This window comes from Pristis pectinata, chromosome 22 (assembly GCF_009764475.1).
Source record: "Pristis pectinata isolate sPriPec2 chromosome 22, sPriPec2.1.pri, whole genome shotgun sequence".
NCBI lineage: Eukaryota > Metazoa > Chordata > Chondrichthyes > Rhinopristiformes > Pristidae > Pristis > Pristis pectinata.
This window is the reverse complement of record NC_067426.1, coordinates 21,800,662-21,824,515: the sequence shown is the minus strand read 5'-3', so window position 1 is coordinate 21,824,515 and position 23,854 is coordinate 21,800,662. Positions and strand designations below refer to the sequence as shown.

General features: G+C 41.7%; 1 protein-coding gene across 9 annotated transcripts in view; it reads left to right on the top strand.

The window, feature by feature from the left end:
• Positions 1 to 23,854, top strand: part of macf1a (microtubule actin crosslinking factor 1a) — a 426,068-nt gene that overhangs the window by 17,522 nt on the left and 384,692 nt on the right. The window contains exon 1 of one of the 9 annotated variants that reach the window (XM_052036537.1): positions 15,788 to 16,212. The exons of 7 other annotated variants lie outside the window; for them this stretch is intronic. In XM_052036537.1, coding sequence (XP_051892497.1) covers positions 16,119 to 16,212 — 94 coding nt within the window. In that variant the 5' untranslated portion in view covers positions 15,788 to 16,118. Of the gene's footprint in view, positions 1 to 15,787; positions 16,213 to 23,854 lie in introns of those variants that run through there. One more of the 9 variants, XM_052036534.1, reaches the window with a different exon arrangement.

The window sequence follows — 23,854 nt, the reverse complement described above, 5'->3', positions numbered from 1 at the left end:
TAACATTGATGCAGGTAGTCTTATTAAATATGATAGCTTTACAAAGTGTCATACTGTTGGGGCAGGGATTCAGATGAATTGTACCAAAGATTGTGATGACTCCATTATCAAAATGCTGGAGCTAGAGAGCCTTTCCAGAAATGCAGGTTCAACATCAGACTTGTGCTGGATGGGCAATACTGCAGATTTGTTTTCAGGGACATGGATATAGCAATCTATTTCTCTCAATGTGGTGCAGACTAAGTGAGCTTATTGTGATATGTGGGGTTACAGCATTTCTTTAACAGCTACCCAGTGATTATCTGGAAAGGTATTCATCCATTACACTATTTTCTGGCAATTATCCGGGCAATAGCAGTGGTTGTTTGAAGTTCCTGTGTAATACAGTTTATAAATGATATTCAATAAATTACAGACTTTTGTCTAATAGTCCAGGTACTGCTATTTCAACTCCAGTAAAGGTTAGCATTCTTCCACCTTAATTGCCTTTCATGGTTCATGATTTCCTGTAACTTGCAAAGGACAATGGGTGCCACTGTCTTTCAATGCAGAAAAAACTGTGTGGTTGTTTGTCACCTGGATTTGTTTTAAATATCATGCAGTTACCATCTCGTTTTGCAGGCGCTGCCATCTTTTGACACAGTAATAGTAGTGTAAATAATCCCCTCTTTTCCACAATTCCATTATTACAGTTTGTACAGAAGTGAAGCTAAGAAGCTTCCCTTCTTACCTAATGCTTTAGGTGCCATTGTTTAATTATCTTTTTTCTCCTTTTCTCACCCAAGAGTAATAAAAATCTGATTCTTTTCTCATTTTTCCCTAACTTCCTTTATGAATTTCACTGTTGGGTGTTAACACAGTTTCATGTTGCAATAACTGCAGATTACTTTATTACATCCCAAATATCTCAATTGTCTTTGAGCTGCCTGGAGACCTGTTAGAGGCAGAGATCATACAGAATGATTGAAATATAGTTTGTGTAAAACATTGTGTTTTTAATTATGATAAGTGCTCTTATTGATAGGAGAAATTGAAGTTCAACATACTGTGTCAGGGTCATGAGAAAAGCTGAACGCAGACTTCATGAGACAGAACGATAGCTGTCATGACTCGAGGTGATGTAATCCTGAATTTGCACACTCGTAAGATTGGTTCGCCTCAGCTTTAATCTGATTACCAGACAGTGTTTGTCATATTCAAGTCTTATTGCCCCACAGTATCAACTGACTAATTCAGTTAATTGTTTGACCCATTTTGTACCGGGCAAGCACGGTAGTGTAGCGGTTAGTGTAACACTATTACAGCGCCAGCAACCCAGGTTCAATTCCGGCCACTGTCTGTAAGGGGTTTGTACCTTCTCCCCGTGTCTGCGTGGGTTTCCTCCGGGTGCTCCGGTTTCTTCCCACGTTCCAAAAGACATACGGGTTAGGAAGTTGTGGGCATGCTATGTTGGCGCCAGAAGCTTGGCGACACTTGTGGGCTGCCCCCAGAACACTCTGCGCAAAAGATGCATTCCACTGTGTGTTTCGATGTACATGTGACTAATAAAGAAATCTTATCTTACCTTATGGTGTCGAAAAGCAATAAAATGATTGGTGACTGCCCTGGTCTTTGCCAACATAAGTTAAGATAAGATAAGATAAGATGTCTTTATTAGTCACGTACATCGAAACACACAGTGAAATGCATCTTTTGCTTAGTGTTCTGGGGGGCAGCCCGCAAGTGTCGCCATGCTTCCGGCGCCAACATAGCATGCCCACAACTTCCTAACCCGTACATCTTTGGAATGTGGGAGGAAACCGGAGCACTGGAGGAAACCCACGCAGACACGGGGAGAACATACAAACTCCTTACAGACAGTGGCGGGAATTGAACCCGGGTCACTGGCACTGTAAAGTGTTACGCTAACCGTTACACTACCATGCCTGTCCCATGAGTGATCATCCAAATCTTATTCTCTTACTATTACTTTGTTCTGAAATGACAATATTATGATTGCTGTTACCCATCCAAACTCATGTGGTGACCTGGTTGAGGAGGAGTGGAAGGCACATAAGTTGTGTTGAACAAAGCTTAGTCGTGAGACTTTCCTGACCTATCATGACTTACATAAAGCATTATGGCTGTTGTGTGATGTCTCCAACTATGGAATCAAGTCATGGGCTGCCAATTGTTAAAGCTTCTTGCACTGTCACTTCCTGCAAGAAATATTATGCACAGATTGAAAAGAAGCCTTGGCTGTTATTCTTCGGAACACTCAATTTCAGAAGTTTCCATTTGGTGGGTATTTCACTGTGGTCATGGACAATAAATCATTGGTGGATATCTTGGGTTAAAGTAGGCTGTTCCAAAGATGGTACAAGAAAAATGTTAGAATAAGCTGGTATTGCATTAGGATTGAATACTCCACCATTGAAGCAGAAGGCTAATGCAGAGGCACTGTCTTGGCAGCCTTATGAGGAGACAACCACTAATTTGGAACAGGGAATTTTTCAACTAGAACTCCCTGGAGATGATTTTCCAGTCACTGCTGATGAGATGATCCAGTCCTGTGTGTACTAATGATCCTCTGCAGTAAGTGGATAGGAATGCTACATTAGGGTGGAGTGAATCAGAGTTGGCAGTGAGTGATTAGACCAGACCTTTCTAGAAAAGGTGCTGTGTTGGTATGCCAAAGCTGTCAGATGTTCAGCCACAGAGTAGTGGTTCCAAGTGTACTATAAGGAAATATATGGGAGTATTCATGCTCAGCATGTGGGCATTGTTCATATGAAGGCAGTAGCCAGAGGGTATTTATATTGTCCTGCTTGATATGTCAGGACTTGTCAGCCATAGCTGCCAACTGTTCTGGTCCAAACATGGAACTGGTTGGCTTATCTCTTTCAACAGGTGGATATACAGTTCTTTTACTTGGAATTGGACTATTTTTCCTTTGCAGGTTGACAGTGATTCATAATGATTAGAAGAATTACTGACTAGATCATGTACCTATATAGAATTGACCACTTAAACTTTGAGTTCAGATTTTGCACGTTTTGGAAGCCAGAAAATCAGGTTTTTGGCAAGTTGCCACAGTTTATCACATTCTTCCACTCTGATGGAATTGGAAATACCATAAAGCCTCCAAATCATCCTGTTTTCATGGAGAGATCAAATGCTCTGTCCACACATGAAGGACACATGAAGCAGCATACAAAATCCAAGTAATCCATGAGTCTTCAGCTAGCATTGTTTCTGATTATGTATAGGACCAGCCCACATTCCACCATTAGATATTCCCCACCTAAAATACTGATGGATCACTATTTGCACACCATTTGCTGCAGCCCAACAAGAAAGGACAAGTGGAACAAAAGCAGAGGAACCAGAAAATCATAAGGTTTAGAGAGACCATTCCAGGTGAGGAACATGAGAGTGCAAGGAGGAATGTTGAGATGGAATCTTGGGAAGATTTTGGAAGTATTGGGAGTTGGGAACTAGATGGTGAAAATAGGTGAAGGATGCTGAAAGGTGGATGTCGATCTGTTGGTGAATGTATATTGTGCTTGGGAGGATGGTGATCAAGAATATGATGCACAGGGTGTTCAGGGTGGACACCTCAGGGGTAAGAAAAACACCCTTGCAAATGTGAAGATCGCAGAGGTTAAAGTAGGTCAGTTAAATTTATGGCTATCAAATAAGTACTTATTTGTAAATATTTGACTCATATATGTAAATAGTTAACGTTTGATGTAACGTATATAGATAATCATTGTTAATGTGGATTTGAATTTTTAGTGTAAAACAATGTAGTAAATGAAAAACAAGATGTTGGAGGAACTCAGCAGGTCAGGCAGCAGCTGTGAAGAAAAGCAGATGGTCAACATTTCGGGTCAGGACCCTTCTTCAGGACTGAAGATAGGAAAAGGGGAAGCCCGATATACTGTATAGGAGGGAAAAGCAGAGCAGTGATAGGTGGAGAAAAGAGGGGAGGCGGGGTGGGGACAAGGTGGTGACAGGTAGATGCAGGTAAGAGATAGTGATAGGCAGATACAGGAGAGGAGGGGAGAGCAGATCCTCCGGGGGATGGGTCAAAGATCTGGTGGCAGGCGTCTGGGGGGAGGGGAGGAGAAGAAAACAACACCTCATTTTCCGTCTTGGGATCTTACAGCCTAATGGGATGAATATCGAATTCTCCCACTTTAAGTAAACCGGCCCCCCTCCCCACCCCCCACCTTGCCTCTTCTTTTCTTCCCTTTCCCATCGTATCTTTTTTCTCCTTGCCTTTTTTTTGCTCTCCTTTTCCTCTCCTCCCTTCCCCCCCCCCCCCCCATGCTGCCTGCCTCCATACCTTTGAACCATCCCCCAGTGGATCTGCTCTCCCCTCCTCCCCCACATCTGCCTATCACTATCTCTTACCTACATCTACCTATCACCACCCTGTGCCCACCCCGTCTCCCCTCTTTTGTCCACCTATCACTGCTCTGCTTTTCCATCCTATATATTGGGCTTCCCTTTTCCTATCTTCGGTCCCGAAGAAGGGTCCTGACCCAAAACATTGACCGTCTACTTTTCTCCACGGATGCTGCCTGGCCTGCTGAGTTCCTCCAGCATCTTGTTTTGTCATCTAGATTACAGCATTTGCAGTCCTTTGTTACAACATGATAAATATTGGTTGTATATACAGTCAAGAACTCTGTATATCATATTTTATGATTTTTGATATATTATATCAGCCACTGCAGTTAGTTGCAGTTCTATTTCTGTAAAAGGGCCTGCAAACTGAAACACTAACTCTGTTTCCTGATCTCCAGATGCTGTCTGACCTGCTGAGTGCTTCTAGCATTTTCTGTTTTTACTGCAGTTAGTTGAGTGTTCTTCATCAATATATCATCAACATAGGATGTTTGGTTTGAAGCCCCATCTTTGTTACTTGCTTTAATTAACACCCAGACAGAGAATAACCTAAGGATGCGACAGTGTTTCTGAAAGTGTCTTTTTGTCTCACAATGCAGCGCTGCGAATTGTGCCATTGAAGGTCTTGTGTCACATTCTGTAGATTAACTTTGATGCTTTAAATAATCAAATCTATTTTCTCAGTCTCATTTTACATGCTGTGCCAGGTCTAGTGTTTCAGTTGTCATTGAGTCCACTTGTAAATCTTAGTTGCTGCATTGGAACTCACAAGCATGGTCATGGGTTGAGATATTAGTCAATCAATCTCACAAGAAAGATTCTTGGGTTATAATATTTTCTCCCAGGCCAGAGAATGAGGTGATGTTGTTGATAATTTTAGCTACATTATTACTATTTAAATTTAATAATAGTTTATACATCTTCAGGCAATGTTCTGTCTGAAATGCAAGCCTTGTACATTAAGACTGGATTTAAGATAAGATAAGATATTTTTATTAGTCACATGTACATCGAAACACACAGTGAAATGCATCTTTTGCATAGGGTGTTCTGGGGGCAGCCCACAAGTGTCGCCACGCTTCCAGCGCCAACATAGCATGACCACAACTTCCTAACCTGTACATATTTGGAACGTGGGATGAAACCGGAGCACCTGGAGGAAACCCACGCAGGCACAGGGAGAACGTACAAACTCCTTACAGACAGCGGCTGGAATTGAACCCGGTCACTGGCACTGTGAAGCATTACGCTAACTGCTACAAACCTGGCTTATGGAAACAAGCTTTTGTAATAGCAAAAGTTAGGTTTTCTATAAAGTTTTGCACTTTCAGGAATGCTTTTCTTCATTTTGCCTTTGTTGTTCGTTGATTTATCCATCCTTCCTTACACGTGCAGTTTGCTGGTATCCTCCAGACTTAGTGCCACTTCCTTCTTGCCAGCTAGTGATACAATGTGAGTTGTTTGTATTCTCATATCTCATCTGTGATTTGTTGGCGTCATCCAATTTCATTTGGCAGTGCTGCCCTCATGTCTCAGTTGGCTGTGGTATGATGTTTGGTGAAATCTAAGCTCATCTGGCAGTCTTGTAAATGGTTAAACTTAATCACATTTGACATTGCTCTGATGAATTAGTCTTCCCAAAATCTCATTTGGGAGTAAAGTGGCTAGTTGTTTTTGCCGTAATTTCAGTGGTCAGTAATATTAGATGCTTATATATTCCCACCTCATTGTTTTGCAATTAGTTTTCTAATAATCTGATTTATCTAATATAGGAATGTTTACTGTTCTCATATCACTCATGCCTGTTACATGATGGATGGATCTTCTGTTAATCTCTCTTGGTGTTGATGTGATTGAAAATTCAAGAAGTAGGCAGAAACAGAGGATACAGCCAATAAGCAGAAGTGGACATAAGACAAAGTATAAAAAGAAATGGTGTTCCAAAGGCACGAGGGTGACATTGGACAGGCAGGCATCATAAACTCATGGGATCAACACACCAAAAATGCTGGAGGAACTCAGCAGGTCAGGCAGCATCTATGGAGGGAAACGGACAGTCGCTGTTTTGTGCTGAGACCCTTCATCAGGACTGGAAAGAAGGAGGCAGAAGCCAGAATAAAAGGATAGGGGGTGGGAGCAGAAGACCATGTGCTGGCGGGTGTCCCTCAAGCTCGTGGTCCTCCCCCCCCCCCCCACCTCCTCTCATCCTTTTATTCTGGCTTCTGTCCTCTTTCCAGTCCTGATGAAGGGTCTCGACCTAAAACGTCGACCGTCCATTTCCCTCCATAGATGCTGCCTGATCTGCTGAGTTCCTCCAGCATTTTTTGTCTGTTGCTCCAGATTTACAGCACCTTCAGTCTTTCTTGTGTATCCATAAGCTCATAGGAGGTGGCTCTGGCACATCAGGGATAGAAGATGGATAAGTTGGGGGAAGTATTAATAGTAAAGAATATGTCGGTTTGGAATGGTCATTAAAATCAGCAGAAGTGTCAATGCATCTGTAAGTTCCTCCAATTCTCCAGCTTCCAGGTATAACAGGTTTATTATCACTCCCCTGAGAAAATCTTACTGATGGTATTTAAATAAGGCAATTTGAATGAGAATTGAATTTAGTACAGTTCCTGTTGCTTTCTGAAACATTGTTGAAGTAAAGGCTCAAAGACTAGGGGACGGTTTATGGTGTTTGTTAAGAGTCCAGCAAAAGGACAAAAAAACTAAATACTATTAGTTGCTCTTTCTTCAACTTTAACAGCACTGACCCCACCCCTCAACATGACCACAAGGCTTCTTAACCCTTAGCCTAAGTCTTTCTGTAAGCTTATTGAACATAAATTGATTGGGTAAAAATTAGCAGCTGGGATTTGTTCTGCCTTGATGATGTTCCAGTTTGTTGGATAGATGCCAGTGTTGTCACTGCGCTGGTACATTCTGGTTAGAGGTGGGGCTAGTCCTGGAGCACATGGTCCACACCACCACCATCAGTTTCAAGAACAGTTACTCCCCTTCAACCATACGGTTCCTGAACCACCCTGCATAACCCTAATCACTACCTCAGTATAGCAACACTGTGACCACTCTGACCACTTTGCACTACAATGGACTTTGTTTTCACTTTATTTGTTCTAATTGTGTATAATTTATTATTAATTTATGCTTTTCTTGTGAATGTTGTGTCTCTGATGCTATCTGCCTGTGATGCTGTTGTAAGTAAGCCTTTCATTGCACCTGTGCATATACATACTTGTGTATATGACAATAAACTTGACTTTGACTGTGACTTTGACGTGCCTTTATCAATACAACTAGAATGTTGTTGAGGCCAATATCTTTGTCATATCCTGTGCATTCAATCATTTCTTAATATCGTCTGGAGTGAATTGAATTGGCTTCATGAAGTGGCTGAGATGGTTAGGAATCCTTTAGCTTTGTCTATTGCAGTTATGTTCTGATGTCACCATCATTGTGGGTGGGAATGTTTATGAAGCCTTCCATTAGACACTTGAGTGTCCACCACCAATCACATCTTGATGTGGCAGAGCTCCAAAGTTTTGATCTGATCTGTTTGTTGAGTGATCACTTTGCCCTCTCCATAGCGTTGCGCTTCCATTCTTTATCATGTATATAAAACAGGTTAATACATTATTTTTTGATACATCTGGTGCTGATCCCTTTCACAAACCATATTAACTTTGCCTGATTTCTTTCTGCTTTTCTAAATGCCCTGCTATATCTTCTTTAATAATAGCTTCTAACCTTTTCCACATAACAGATGTTAAGATAACTGGCCTGTTTTCCAGTTTTCTGACTCCCTTTTTGAATAAAGGAATTACATTTACTATTTTTCTGTCAAATGGAACCTTGCACAATTCAAGGGAGTTTTTAACTATTAAAACCAATGCAACAACTCACTTCTTTTAAGACCTTAGGTTGATGTCTATTATAACTTTTGGTGCAGCACCTTATCATATGCTTTCTGGAAGTTATAGTACATCCACTGCTTCCTCTTTATCCACAGCACATGTTACTTCTTCATAGGCATCCAATAAATTGATCAACATGATTTCTTTTTCACAAAACCGTGTAAGCTTTGCCTGATTACCTTGATTTTTTTCTAAATGCCCTGTTATGCAGTGTTGTACTTTCTTTGATAATAGCTTCTAACATTTTCCCCATGACAAAGTTAACTAGACTGTATTTTCTAATGATATGTTTCCTTTGCTGTTTTCCAATATAATGGAACCTTGCCCAAATCTAGAGAATTTTGAAAAATTAAAACCAATGCAATAACTCGCTGTAGGTAGCAACAGACTGGAAAACCACTTCTGTGGCTGCATTGTTCAAGAAGAAGGAAGACAAAAAGCTGGTAAGAATAACCAGCTAAATAACTGTGTCCACCAAGAATAACCATCCTCTTAGTTTAATCATGTGGAAACAGCTGGTCATCATAGAAGTTTGATGTAATCAAACCAAGTCAATATGGCTCTATCATATGTACATCATGTTTGATAAATTTGCTAGAGTTCTTTGAAGATGTAATAATCACTCCACAGAGGAGAAACCTGTAGATGTGGTATATTAGGATTTTCATAGGGTATTTGACAAAATGCTCCATGAAAGGCTGTGCAAGAAAAGTCATGGTTTTAGAGTAGGCTTGTTTGGACAGTTTGAAGATTATTTATCATACAGAAGACAGAGAGTTGAAATAAACAGATCTTTTTCAGGCTGGATGAATGTAACTAATGGAGTGCCTCAAGGATCAGTTTTTGGTCCTCAGTTATTTACAATTTCTATTAATGACCTGGAGGAGGGGGCAGAGTGTAAGGTATCCAAGTTTGCTGATGACACAAAAATAAGTGGGAGGTCATGTTGCCATGAGGATATGCGGGCTCTGCAACAGGATACACATGTTAAATGAGTGGGTGAAGACTTGGCAAATGGAGTTGAACATGGGGAAATGTGCGGTCATGCACTCTGGTAAGAGGAATCTAAAGGCATCTATTAGGTAACTGGAAAAAGACTGCAGTTGAATGAAATACAGAGAGATCTGGATGTTCTTGTGCATGAATCACAAAATATTAGCTGGCAAGTGCAGTAAGTGGTAAGGAAGGCAAATGACATGTTGGCCCTTATTGCTTGAGAGTTGAAGTTTAGCAATGGAGCAGTACTGTTACAATTGTACAAGGTACTAGTGAGGCCACATATGGAGTACTGTGCACAGATTTGGTCCCTTATTTAAGAAAGGATATTCTGGCATTGAAAGGAGGCTGTCCAAAAGAGATTCACTAGGGCAATTCCTAGGTTGAGAGGGTTGTCTTATCACCAGTGGCTAAAGAAATTAGATTTATATCCTTTGGAGTTTAGAAGAATGAGGGATGATCTTGTTAAAAGGTATAAGATCCTAAGGGGGCATGCAGGGTAGATATCAAGGTGTAGGATAATCTTGAATGAGGGGGTATAGTTACAAGATTAGGTCATGGTCATTTGAAACTGAGGTGTGCAGAAACTTATTTTCAAAGGGGATGGTTAATCTCTGGAATTCTCTGCACCAGAGAGTTATGGAGGCGGAGTTACTGGAGGTATTAGAGGAAGCAGATACATTTTAGAAAGATTAGGAAATTGAGGGCTATGGGTAGCTGGTACAGAAGAAGAGATGAGGTTTGTGGCAGATTAGTCCATGATCATACTGACTGGTGGGGCAAGCTTCAGAGGATGAATGGTCTAGCTCTTTTTTCTTAAGTTCTTTTAGTAACTTCTTTTAAGTCCCTAGGAGTCTGCAGCTTCACCATTTGCTCTGGTAATTGTAATTTCCCTGAGCGCAGGTCTTCAATATTACAGCTGGGATGTTGTATGGTTCCATAGCTTTTGCTGCATCCAGGGTCTTCAGCTGTTTCTTGGAGTGAATTGAATTGGCTGTAGGCTGACTCCTGTGTTGGTGGGGGATCACAGGAGGAAGCCAAGGTGAAACATCTACTCAGCACTTCTGGCTGAACATGGTTGCAAATGCTTCAGGCTTGCCTTTAGCACTTACACGCGGGGACCCACCATTGCTGAGGATGGGAATGTTCTTGGAGCCTCCTCTTCCTGTTTGCTGTTTAATTGTTCAGCACTGTTCATGACTTGTGGTAAGATCACTTATCTCTATCCATTGTATGTTGTTTTTGCTGTTTAACATGCTTACTTTGCTATGTTGATACCTGATTTTTAGGAATGCCCTTCCACACTCCTCAGGGAACCAAGGTTAATCCCCCGGCTTGAAAATAATTGAGCGATGGATGTGGTGAATGATGAATGTATAGATAGTGGTGGTGTGCCTTTATTCTTCTGCTGAAGTTCAATAGCACCTCATGGATACCCAGTTTTGAGCGGCTGGATTTCTTCTGAATTTATCCCATTGTAGTGCCCACAAAATAATACCGCTAATGATGTTACAAGTGTCTGAAAGAATTCAAATTTAAATTCCTGGATTAATAGGGCTTGTGTGCATTGTGTCGTCAGATTGAGTGAGCATTCCTGTTTATCTATAACTGCAGCTTGTAATCAACTACCCACACATGGCAGTCTGCCTACCCTCAGATCAAAGTAGCTTTTTATTAAGGAACAAGGTATTTCAACAACAATAAAAACTTGCATTTATATAGCACATCTAATAAAATGAAACATTCCAAGGCATTTAATAGGAATACTATCAGACAAAATTTTGGCAAAATTGTACACAGAATGGAGTATTGGCTAGAAAAAAGAGGGAGGTTTTGATCAGCATTTTGAAAATAAGGTTAGAGAGTTAGAACATTTTTGCAAGGGAGTTCCAGAACTTATCTCCTTGCAGATGAAGAAACATCTTTCAATGATGGAGCAGTTAAAATCAGGAACTTAAAGAAAAAAAATGAAGTAGTGCATCGATCAAGAAACCCTGTCGGACTGGAGGAAGTTGCGGTGGTGGGGAAGAGGGTGAGAAAAATCATGGATGGATTAGAAAGCATGATGAGAATTTTAAAACTGATGCATTGTAAGAACAGGAGCCAATGTAAGTCACCAATCACACGATTGAATGAAATTTGGAGTGAGTTAAGATATATGAGTTCTTGATGAGTGCAAATTACAAAGAAGGTGAAAGGCTGGCCATGACACCATTGGAACAGTTAAGTACAGAGGATGACAAAAGCAGCAATGGCTCTTAGCAACAGATAAGCAGAATTAGAGGCAGAACTGGGCAACGTTACAAAGGCAGAAACAAACAGTTTAATTTATTGATATATGGATGAAAACTCAGCCTTTGATGAACAACTTGGCTTTCATATTCCTTTCCCTATTGCTCCTATTTGGTGACACTCCTGAGACACCAACATGAATAGATGCAGGCCACCCAGATCACTAGTCAGATTGTTGCCAAATATTGCTCACCAAAACAGAGAGACCTAGGGGTACAGGTACATAGTGCACTGAAAGTGATGACACAGGTAGACAGAGTGGTGAAGGACATTGAAAACAGGAGTTGGAATGTCCTGTTACAATTGTAGAAGTCATTGGTGAGTATTGTGCACAGTTCTGGTTGTCTGGCTATAGGAAGGATATCATTAAGCTAAAAGTGTGCAGAAAAGATTCATGAGGATGTTACTGGGGCTGAGGACTTGAGTTATAAGAAGAGGCTGGGACTTTTTTCCCTGAAGGCTTTGAGGTTAGGCAACCTTACAGAGGGATGTAGATAGGGTGGATGGTCACAGTCGTATTCCCAGGATAGGGAGTCTAAAGCTGGAGGGCATAGGTTTAAGGTGAGAGGGGTAAGACTTAAAGGCGATCTGAAGTGCAAGTTTTTCACACAAAGGGTGGTAAGTATATGGAATGAGCTGCCAGAGGAAGCTGTAGAGGCAGGTACAATTACAACGTTTAATGTAATATATGGGCCAAATGCAGGCAAGTGGGACTAGCTCAGAGAGAAATCTTGGTCGAGTTGGGCCAAAGGGCCCGTTTCCCTGCTGTATAACTCTATGACACTAAAACTTGTGCAGGGACAGACTAGGCTTTTGGGAAAGGACACAGTGAGGTTGGGTGGATGCACCAATGGATGAAATGTGTGTGTTATAAATGGAGTTCAGATTTTCGTGTCCTTTTTGACTGTCGTCCCTTCTTGGCCCAGGCTCCCACCATTCTGTTGGAGATCACTTGATGCCGATTTAAGGGTGCAAGACATGTCAGCATCCAAAGCCCTGGTCAAGACCTACTTTTACATTTAATTGTTAGGATCTATTGTGTTCAGAAATCATCTTCACAATAGCCTGCAATTTAAACCCATTTATTCTTGATTTCACCTTTTCCATTCTCTCTGCAATTGTGGAGAGTGACTATGGAAGGCCTGGAATACATTAGAGATTATCCACAATAGTTGTGTTTTTTAATCGTTGGCTCTTGGATGCAAAGCCAAAGATGGCTGCAACCATTATTATGTACCCTCTGAAACTGTTCCAGGCATTGTCAGTGCTTGCTTACTTGTGAACTGTGAGTTCCCAGGTGAAATCTTAACCAACTGCCTACACAGACACAACAAACAGCAAATATCTGCTCTGGTGCGCAGTAGGTATAAATCCTGTGACAGTGCATTCTCAGAAGGAATCTCTGCATATTTGCCATCCAGGAATTCCATTGACAGCTGCTGTACATGTGAAGGCCCTGAATGGGGAGAAAGACAAGAATTTTCTGTTTAATATTTGAAAGGCAGGAATGTTACAAAATAGCACGATAAAGGTGATCACATTCACTCCTGGCTAAAACCATGTTCATGTGACTAAGTGTTGATTAACATGAACATTTAATTCTCCAATCAGGTAGCTGAAAGTCCCCAATCTCTCCACTTTTGATGGGGTAGAACACTAAAATATCCCTAATTTCCAGTGTTTCCTTCCCTGTAAGAGAAAACTGTATAATATGTGGAGGACCATCGGTCTTTCTGCCCCCTGAGGAGTCACACAAATTATAAATAAGGATAAGTTATAAGATTAAGTGTGCATGTTATTTTGGGTAAGAGCAATGTTCATCCGTTCTTCTTTTGCTTACTGGATGTGGAAGGGCTCCATTGTACCGATGGACACTGGATGCGCCTAGTTCATGGCATCCATTTCTTTCAGAAAGAGGGGACAGAAAGATTGACTAAAATGATTCCAGCAATGAGGGATTTTACCTACGAGAAGCTGGACTGGTTCCTCTTGAAACAGTCAAAGATGAGATCAGATAGAGAGATGTATTTACAATTATGAGAGATCTGCACAGATTAGATAGAGAGAAATTGTTTCCATTGCTGGAAGGGTGAGAACCAGAGAACATAGAACTGTGGAATTCAAAAAGAAACTGGAAAAGCACTTGAAATTAAAAGTTTTGTAGGGCTAAGGGGAGAAGGTGGTAGGGCTAAGGGGAGAAGGTCCAAGTACATCACTTCCAAGTGGGATTATGAGGATCTGAAGCAAGTTGACTTCCTCATTGTATGTCCTGACAGCAGTGTGATCTTTCTGCAATCTCATTTGGAATTGATGTGCGAGGTGATCGGTTCTCATGAATAATCCGAAGAGAGACAGTTGAAATTAAAGGCTAACTCTGTGCCTCCACTGGTGCTGCTTAACCTGTTGGGTATTTCCAGCATTTTAGAGTCATAGAGTTATGCAGCACGAAAACAGGCTCTTCACCCCAAGTCATCCATGCCAACCAAATTGTCTATTTGAGCTGGCCCCATTCCCCTGCATTTGGCCCATATCCGTCTAAACCTTTCCTATCCATGTACCTGTATAAATGTCCTTTAAATGTTGTAATTGTACCCGCCTCTACCACTTCCTCTGGCAGCTTGTTCCATATACTCACAATCTTCCATGTGAAAAAGTTGCCCCTCAGATCTCTTTGGAGACGCAAGAAATTCTGCAGATGCTGGAATCTGGAGCAATACACAAAAAGTGCTGGAGGAGCTCAGCAGGTCGGGCAGCATCCATGAGGGAAATAAACAGTCGACGTTTTGGGCCGAGACCCTTCATTCTCGGCCTGAAACGTCGACTGTTTATTTCTCTCCATGGATGCTGCTTGACCTGCTGAGTTCCTCCAGCACTTTTTATGTATTGCCTCAGATCCCTTTTAAAGCTTTCCCTTTCTCACCTTACACCTATGCCCTCTCATTTTAGACTGCCCTATCCTCGGAATAAGACTGTGACCATTCACCTACAGTATCTATGCCCCTCACGATTTTATAAACCTCTGTAAGGTCACCCCTCAGCCTGATATGCTCCAGGGAAAAAATGTCCCAATCTGTCATTGTGTGTACAGTTTTCGTCGCCCTGTTATAGGAAATATCTCATTAAGCTGGAAAGAGTGCAAAGAATATTTACAAGAAGGAGAAATAAAATATTCTGCAGATGCTGTAATCTGGAGCAATACACAAAAAGTGCTGGAGGAACTCAGCAGGTCAGGCAGCATCCACAGAGGGAAATAAATAGTTGATGTTTCAGGCCAAGACCCTTCATCAGGACTGGAAGGGAAGAGGGCAGAAGCCAGAATAAGAAGGTGGGGGGAGGGGGAGGAGCACATGCAGGCAGGTGATAGGTGAGTCCAGGTGAGGGGGGAAGGTAGGTGGGTGGGGAGGGGGAGAAGATGTAATAAGCTGAGGGGTGATAGGTAGAAAAGGCAAAGGACTGAAGAAGAAGGAATCCAGTAGGAGAGGGCAGTGGACCGTGGAATAAATCGCCAGGACTCAAGGGACTGAGTTATAGGGAGAGATTGGACAAGCTTGGACTTCATTCCTTAAAATGTGGGAGACTGAGGGGGTGACCTAATAGAGGTGTATAAAATCATGAGGGGCACTGATAGGGTCAATGCACACAGTCCTTTTCCTGGGGAAAGGGAACCAACAACCAGAGGGCATAGGCTTAAGGTGAGATGGGAAAGGTTTAAAAGGGATCTGAGGGGCAACTTCTTCACGTAGAGGGTGGTGCATAAATGGAACAAGCTGCCAGAGAAAGTAGTCGAGGCAGGTACATTAAAAACATCTAAAGGACATTTGGATAAGTACATGGATAGGAAAGGTTCAGAGGGATAAGGTGCCAAACGCGGGCAAATGGGACTCGCTTAGTGGGCACCTTGGTCGGCATGGACGAAATGGGCCGAAGGGCTGTTTCCATGATGTGACTCTCAGCTTTTAGTTCAGATTTCTGCTTCCAGTTCGGGTTTCTAGCCTCTGCCGCCAGTGGAGGTGATGTTGCCGAGGTTGCGCCTGCCTCCCTCCGCTGACTCGGGCGCCAGATGTCGCAGCGCTGCCTCTCCGCTGGGACGGTGCGGGGCGGGCGCGGGGAGGCGCTGCGTGAGGCCGGCTGCCAAGCCGGGCAGCCGGAGGCGGCTCTCTGGCTCCCCCTCCGTGCGCTCCCACAGGGAATGGGGTTGGCCTGCGTGCCAGACTGAGTCAGACTCCGGGCGGCGCTGCTACACAGTCCGTCAAGCAGGAGCAACCATTCATCAGCAGAAAATAAAAGGGGCAGGAATCGGCGGGGTGGGGGGAGAAAGAGAGAGAGAGAGAGCGGAGACGTTCATCCCGGAGAAACCTCTCGGAGTCCGCTCCAGCCCTACTCCAAGTCTGCGGCGCTGCCGGACGCCCAACCCCGGAGCCCGTGTTGTTGCGAGCAGCAGAGGGAGAAAGCGGCCCGTCGCAGCCGGTCTTCGGCGCCGGGAGCGGCGAGGATTCCTGCCGGAACACTCCCACCATGGCCGGCTATGTGCCGGGTCAGATCCCCAGCACCTTCGCCGAGGAGAAGGAGTACGTGCAGGCCTACGAGGACGTTCTGGAGAGGTACAAAGGTAATGGATAACTCTCATGGAATCACCGCATCCTTAGAGGGGAACCAGCTTCCCTTCTGTTGCCCGGCGTCCGCCCAAAGCCTGTACAGAATGGCTAGCAACATTTTTCTGTCTGTTCGCACCCGCAGCAGCATTGGGATGCATTTCCCATAATTGTGCATTTCCTTTTTAAAAATATTTTGTTTTTCCAACCCCTCCCTTTTCTCTCATCTTGTCCGAGGTCCGAATTAATCGCCGGAAGGATTGTTTTGGTATTGGTGACACGGATCCAGTATAAATTGTTTAAATGTCCTCTGTTGTAAATGAGAAATATACTTTCAAACCCTGTCGGGCTTTGATTCTCAGTTTTGTTAGGTCATAATTGTTCGTCAAATTCATGACGCCTTTTTTCTCATGCAAGTGACATCCCAGTGTTAATTTTTCACACCGTAGTATATTTCTGAGAAATTTTACTGTGTTTGGAAGATTTTATTAATTATCCTTGTGCGGATTATTTTAAAATGCTGTCTGATATCCTTCGATAAGCCTGGTATTTTCTGTCTGGAAAGTAGATTAGTATTAAAGATTTACAAGAAGAGCAATGACTCTCCAATTAATCTCTTTGTCTTTAGATATTGTTATCAGCAAATTACCAGTTGGTATGATGGGTTTGCTTTAAACTGTACTGCATTGGACGGATATATTTCATACAAGGTAAACGGTTGGATTGCGGATAACGTTTTTATTCGGAATAATGTTTAAACCATAACCTGCTTCACTAGGCGGGTGTGTGAGGGCAAGGTGTGTCAGACCTGTCTAGGGAGGCGGCTGCTTTGCAAGTTTAGACTCCTACTGACAATAGGAAAAGAATGTTTCTGTACTGGTGATATGTCTCAGAATTTCGTTTCCTGGTGATGTAATAAATCTGTCAGCCAAATATGAAAGTGTTAGGTACCATTCTATTTCCAGAGCGAAACTTGGATCAATTTCCTTCGAGTTGAAATTAAAAAAAACCGCAGACAAAGATATCCTGTGTTGTGATCTTCCTGCATTCCCGATTTACTTTTGTGACGAGATTTGACGTTTCCTGCTGCACTTAATGTACACTGTTTAGTGGTTCCTGATTTCCACTGTAGTGCCATTTCAAACTACAATGGATTCAATATATTCTGCAGCGGTTAGTAACTTGCCGCATATGGAATTTAACATTCGCCCCTGAAGAGACCTAACTGTATATAATTCATATCACATTAAATTTAAGTATTTAAAAGGTCGAGTTAAACTCGTTACACGAATGCAGTATTCTTTTACCTTTCTACAATGCTCCAAGTTTAATCTGGGTTGTTGGGAAGGTGCCACTCTGTAGACGCATGCGTATTAGCTGTGAGGCCTGGGATTGCGTGTAGGTTTAAAGACAGGTTGCATGCACAAGATCCAGTAGGTCGATGTTAGCATTTAACACAATGTAAAGGGCTAATGACCAATAATAGACATTTTTTTTGTTTTAGAAACAAAAAATATCCTTTGGAGACGGGGAATACTTCTACTCTGGTTAGGAGCTGGATGATGTGGGTACATCTGAGATTGGCCCACAGATGGGGCAGGCAGTATTTGACGGTTCATAGGTGTTGAGCGGAAGGCTGTGCACACCTTCTCCCATTTTCTCTGGGCTTCTCTGTGCTCCTGACAGAGACGAGAGGTTCACCTGCCTACTGTGTCTCAGTTGGGGCAGTGACAACAGTGTCAGAGCATCTGAGTTGCTGGGCTTTGATACCAGAATGGAGTTCAGGTCTGACACTATTGGGGTTGTATTCCAGAGGTTGAACTTTATATTGAGGAGAAGCGATGCATGGGATTGATTTCTTTTAACATGAGGAACCTGAAGCACACCAGGTAACATTGTCATGGTTCAGTGACAAGGGAATCTGAGAGACCATGCTCTGCTGCTTGGACATTAATATCTCTGCAATCACACTCGCGCCACACTCTCTCCCTGTCTCCTTTAGACCCCTTTACCTCCTTGTATATTTGGTCTCTCTCACTCTCATAATCTGTCTTTTCCTTTCTCTCTCTCTCTCCAGGTGATATCTGCCCTGTTCTCCTTTGCCATCTGGTGGGCATATTTAATGGAAATTACTTGATCATAAATATTTTGGCTCTATCATAAATACTATAGTACAGGCAATCCCCTGCATATGACAGTTTGTGTAATGGAAATTTGCCCTTATGGAATTCACAAATCACTACCAAAAATGTAATTTGTGGAATAACAATTTGCTGTTACAAAATTTATGTGAAAAAAGTCAATACAAAATTTACTTTTTTTCACCTCCTTTCTTGACATTGTGCAAATGACATGGCTTCGCATCATGGTAAATTTGTATTACGGACTGTTTTCCAGGAATACAAGCCCCCCACCCTGCAAGGTTTGCCTGTATATTCAGACTTTTGCATCCTAGAAGGGATTTGTCTTTCATTCATGTAATTTTACCTCAGAAAATTGAGAGGTGATCACAATGAAATGTACAAAATTGTTATAGGGCTTGATAGGGTTGACGTATCCCTTGGCTGGGTATCCAGAAGCAGAGGTCAAAGTTTCAAAACAAAGGGTCAAGCCAGAGATGAAATTACTTCATTCAATGGGGAATGATCTTTTGGAATTCTTTACCCAAGAAGATTGAGGAGTGTCAGTCGTAAAGTATATTCAAGACTGGTGAATAGATTTTTAGATGTTGGGGAATTGAGGGATTTGGGATTAGTGCACGGGAACTACCCCATCTTGTTGAATGATGGGGTAGACATGAGTGGCTGGGTGGCAGACTCTGATGTTTGAAGTTTGAACTTGGCTTGCAAAGTGTTGCCTCCTGAATAACTGCTAGTTTTTGAAAGCATTTTAAATAATTTAAAGATGTAATTTGAATGCCTGCTGGATTTCTTGTGATCAGTTTCCATTTAATGTGTCTATTGGGGGAAAAGGAGATTGAGGCAGGTGTAGCAGCTGGAGTGAAGAGTTGACATTGTGTGGTCACTGAAAACTTTCCTGAGGTTTCAGTCAACTTCACCGAATATTTTTTAATGAATGTGCTATTAAAGCTACAATGCTGTGACTAATATTAAAGCACAGTATCAAAAATAGTTACATTTTTGCACCTGCAGTGTAATGATACCATTTGTTAGATTTCAAAGCTGCTTTTGAAAAGATTTTGAGTGCTCTTTGAAACTCCATGGATACAAGTGCTTATTGTCTGATTTTTGTTTAATATAAATGTGATTATTTTTCACTTTTATTTGTGCCAAGCTTGTCTGTGATTTACTGAAGATGAGTCAGCCCCTGTTGTTGGTTGTGGCACTTATGTGCTTTCTGTATGTTACCCAATTGGTTGTATATCTCGTAATGCCTTTCACTTAATGTTGTGTTGATTTATCTTTGATATCATATTGAACTTTTTATTGCAAGTATGGAGTTAGTTCATTATAATGTGCTGCATGGTTTTTCATGATCATGTTGAAAACCTAGACTACTAAATAACAAGTTTCAGGAAAGTCTCCAGATGCTTGTGCTTTCTTTATGGCTTTTTTTTTTGTGTTCAATTTGTGAACCTATGATGCAAGAATAAAAGGTGCTTTCTAAGCCCAGCTGCAGTGTATTTTCCCATGGATTTTATCTATTTAAAGATTTTAGCTGAAATTTTAGATTGCTAATAGTGAGCACCTTGGTTGGCATAGGCGAGTTAGGCTAATTGGAATGGAAATCAATGACCATCTTAAATTTTTGTGGAGTTATTGCAGATTACATCATTTAAGCCATTATAATTATTCTTGGCTTTAGAATTCATAATATTTGAAGCTTTTAATATCTCAATCATTCAGTCTGTAAGGGGGAAAAATAACTTTCATTTCAGTGAGTCTTGTGCATTAAATTGATTCATTGAACCAGGAGTACGTTTTCAAAAATGTGCCTAAAAGAGTGGCTACTAGGCTTCATGAAATTTTGTCTAATATTCTGACAGATCTGGTGGTTGTATTGTTGGAGGGAACAGTGCTTAAGAGTTCACAATGGTTTTTTTTGGGAGGGGTGGAGAGGGACAAGAATTTTTATAGTTTTCACAAAGCATGCTGTCATTTCCCTTGTATTGGTGGTATCCAGAATGAGGGAAATGACAACATGCTGATGACTAGCTCCCAGGATCCTGCAATGTGCTTGCCCTTGCCTCTGCTCTGTACTTCGTGACCTCCCAGTAACGTGTCCCTTCTACTTTCTGTCAAACTTTGCTTGTCCAAAATTTTGCTGCAAGCCCAATTCGCCAACCACAATAGTGCTTTGGTGATCTAGACAGGCTTGTCATTGAATTGAAGGTTGCTGTTGACCAGAAACTCAACTACACCAGCCACAAATACTATGGCTATAAGAGCAGGTGAGAGATCCTGCAGGAAGTAACTTTTTTCTCCTGATTTCCATCATCTAGAAGGCCCAAATTGGAAGCCTGATGAAATGGTCTCCACTTGCCTGGATGAGTAGAATGCCAAACTCTCCTGCTTGAATGGCACCCTATTAACCACACTAAACACTCATTCCCTTCAATAGTATTGAACAGTGGCTGCAGTATGTATTATGCACAAAATACACCACATTTACTTGCCCAGGCTACTCCAAGGTACCTCCAAAACCCCTGACCTCTACCGCTAAGAAGATGTATGGAAGCAGCAACACTTGCGGGTTCCCTTCCAAGTTGCCGCTATCCCAACGTGGAACTATGTTGCTATTCCTTCATTGTTGCTGAGCCTATATCTTGGAACAACTTGCTCATCAGCGCTAGGGGCGTATCATCACCAGAAGGACTGCAGAAGTTCCAGAAAAGCTTCTCACCATCTTGAGGGCAATTGAGGATAGCCAGTAAATGTGGTTCTTGCCAGTGATGAACAGATCCCAAAAATTAATATTTAAAAACAAATAAAGCAACTCCCTGCCTATAACCTCTTTCAACTCTACAAGGTGTCCAAGTTCTCAGGCCACTTCCTGGCTGCTGCTGTTTTTTTGCTGCCTTCAGGGCCACTTCCTAGCTATTCCCCCTTTTTCCCATTCCTGTCAATTCTTATCCTACCCAGTCCCAACAACTGTTCCTTGACTGCTAGTTGTCCTCTCTCTTTGTTCTCGGCCACCATGCCATCGGAGGCCTGCAGACCAGCACAGACACCCGGACACTCCTGCAAAACCTTCATTGTGAAAATTTTTTGGATAATTGCAGTTGTCTGGAGAATGCCGCTTGGTGTTGCAGAGTGTTCAATTGCTGCACTGCAAGCAAGTTGATGGATTTCGGCAGGTTTTCCCAGACAATGAGTATTCACTGTGCAAGTAAATTTCTCATGGCCATTGCCATTGCATAGCTGGTGTTAAGGCCAACAATGATGCATGTAAAAGGTTTGAAGAAAATTGGGTGTCTTATCCTTGGCAAGGTAGATGCCTCAGTCAAACTGTTCAAACACATTTGATCATTTTTTGACATTGCTGTGTGTAAAATTGGCTGCTGTTAACCCAACATTACAATAATGACAGCACTTCCAAAAAAAAACTTAAACACATGGCAAAATATTTACAACCCAATTATGAAAGGCACTATAAAAACATTGACGTTGCAAAAATTAGCTTTAGTATGCAGAAGCAAGACAAAACCTAAATTCTTGTGTAGCCTTTCATCAGCATTGTTGCTAGGTCAAAGTGAAGTAAAACTCCCTTTATTTTCCTTGAACAATAAAGCCAGACACTAACTTCTGATAAGCACCTTTTTGCAACATTAGTATGCTGGTTTTTTCCCCCACTACTGTATAAGATTGTTACTTGGTACCAAATTCAGATTTCAGCTACTTTTTGTCTGGTCAGAGCTTTCAAAGGTTAGGCTTTAAACAAAGCTCTATGGAAGCTGGATTTTTTTTTAATCAGTGGTTCCTGAAATAAATTTTTGTGAAATGAGATTTTTATTTTGATCTTGCAAACATCAACAAGAATCTATTACAAATGTTCCTAAGATCTAGCTGATGGAACACAATTATGAGTGTATTTTGAGGATTGGTTTAAAGGAGTAGCATGATCCAGTGAGAGTGATTAAATTCTCTGGAGCCCAAAATCTAAACATTTCTAGAATAAAACGTGCATTTTAATTATTTGTGGAGATAATTTACCCTTCAATGAAGAACAGACATCCTGACTTGTTCCCACAATTTCCCACTAGGATTAATTGAATGGTGTGTAGTCTACATCTTGAGCTCTTCTGGTATAGACCTTGGCAAAGTAGCCCCTTGCAATGGGTAATTTTTCCACCCCACTTCCCCACCTCTGCTCTGTACTTAAACCAATGGTAAAGATTTGTATTGTTAACTGAGAAACCAAGAGGTTTAAAAACCAGAATCTTTTTTGGCCCAACTTGTAGGTTTAGCCTTTCCTTGCATTATCTCTTTTACTTGGCCATAAGTCTCTTTGTATTGAAGTGATGGTTTGTGCCAACAAGTGCAGATCAACGTTTGAAAGGATTAGTGTATGATCTTGACAAGGGAAATTCTGTTGTTCAATTCCTAACGTGAAGTGAATTGCCTAAGCATGTGCAAGGCAGTAATGGGAAATAGTATTGCTTTTGCTGATCATCAGGTGTATGAGCAATAATTGACTCGGTGGTTTAGAGTCCTGGTGATGAAGCATGGAAATGGGGCCTTCAGCCCAATGGGACGATGCCAAACATCAAGAATCCATTTACACTAATCTCACTTTATTTTCCACACACTTCCATCAATCATTGTAGCTTCTACCAGCTCCCTGCACACTAGGGACGATTAAAAGTGGTCAATTAACCAACTAATCTGCAATCTTTGGCTTGTGGGAGGAAACTCGTTCACCTGGATTACAGGAACATGCAAATTCCACAATGCAGCACCAGAGGTCAGGATCTAAACCAGATTACTAGAGCTGTAAGACAGATAGCTGTATCATGGTGCTGTTTCTTCTTGGTCTGTTGTGTCATCAAAAGAAGGACCCTTTTATTTTGACTCTAAATGTAATTTTCCTGACCTGCATTCTATGGATTTGTTGCAGTGACAGAATATATTTATTTGAATCCTAAATACAAGTGATTGATTGTATTTCACATCTATGTTTATGGAAGCCACAAACAGTCATATAAAAGATGTTGTAATAAAGTATTCTTTGTATACATTTAGGTGTTCTGCTATTTTCCTTGTGCCAACTCACTAACATTGAATGGTTCAATGTGTAATAATAGCCGTTTGTTATGGATGAACCCAATCAGTAACTTTTTTGATTACAGGAATCTTGTATGTCTTTCTAGTGGGAATCAGCAGACCGAGAACCCCAACTATTTTTGTTTGTTAAAGCACCCCCTCCCCCATCCCTTTTACCTGGTGTATGGAGTCAACTGCAGCTATAGAATATTGGCCTTCTCTGCAGTCGGTATATCTTCATTGTGAAAAGTGAAGCAATCGAGCATCAGGAAGCTAATACAGAACAATTGTCATGCCCAAAACATGTTCTGTAATGTGAACTGAAATTCTTGTACTTGTTAGTGGTTTATGGACTAGTGAAGGAAACATTTTTAGAACATTTTGGTAAAGTCACATCTTGTCCTGTTCACTGATCTCTTGTTCTTTCTGATTCCTG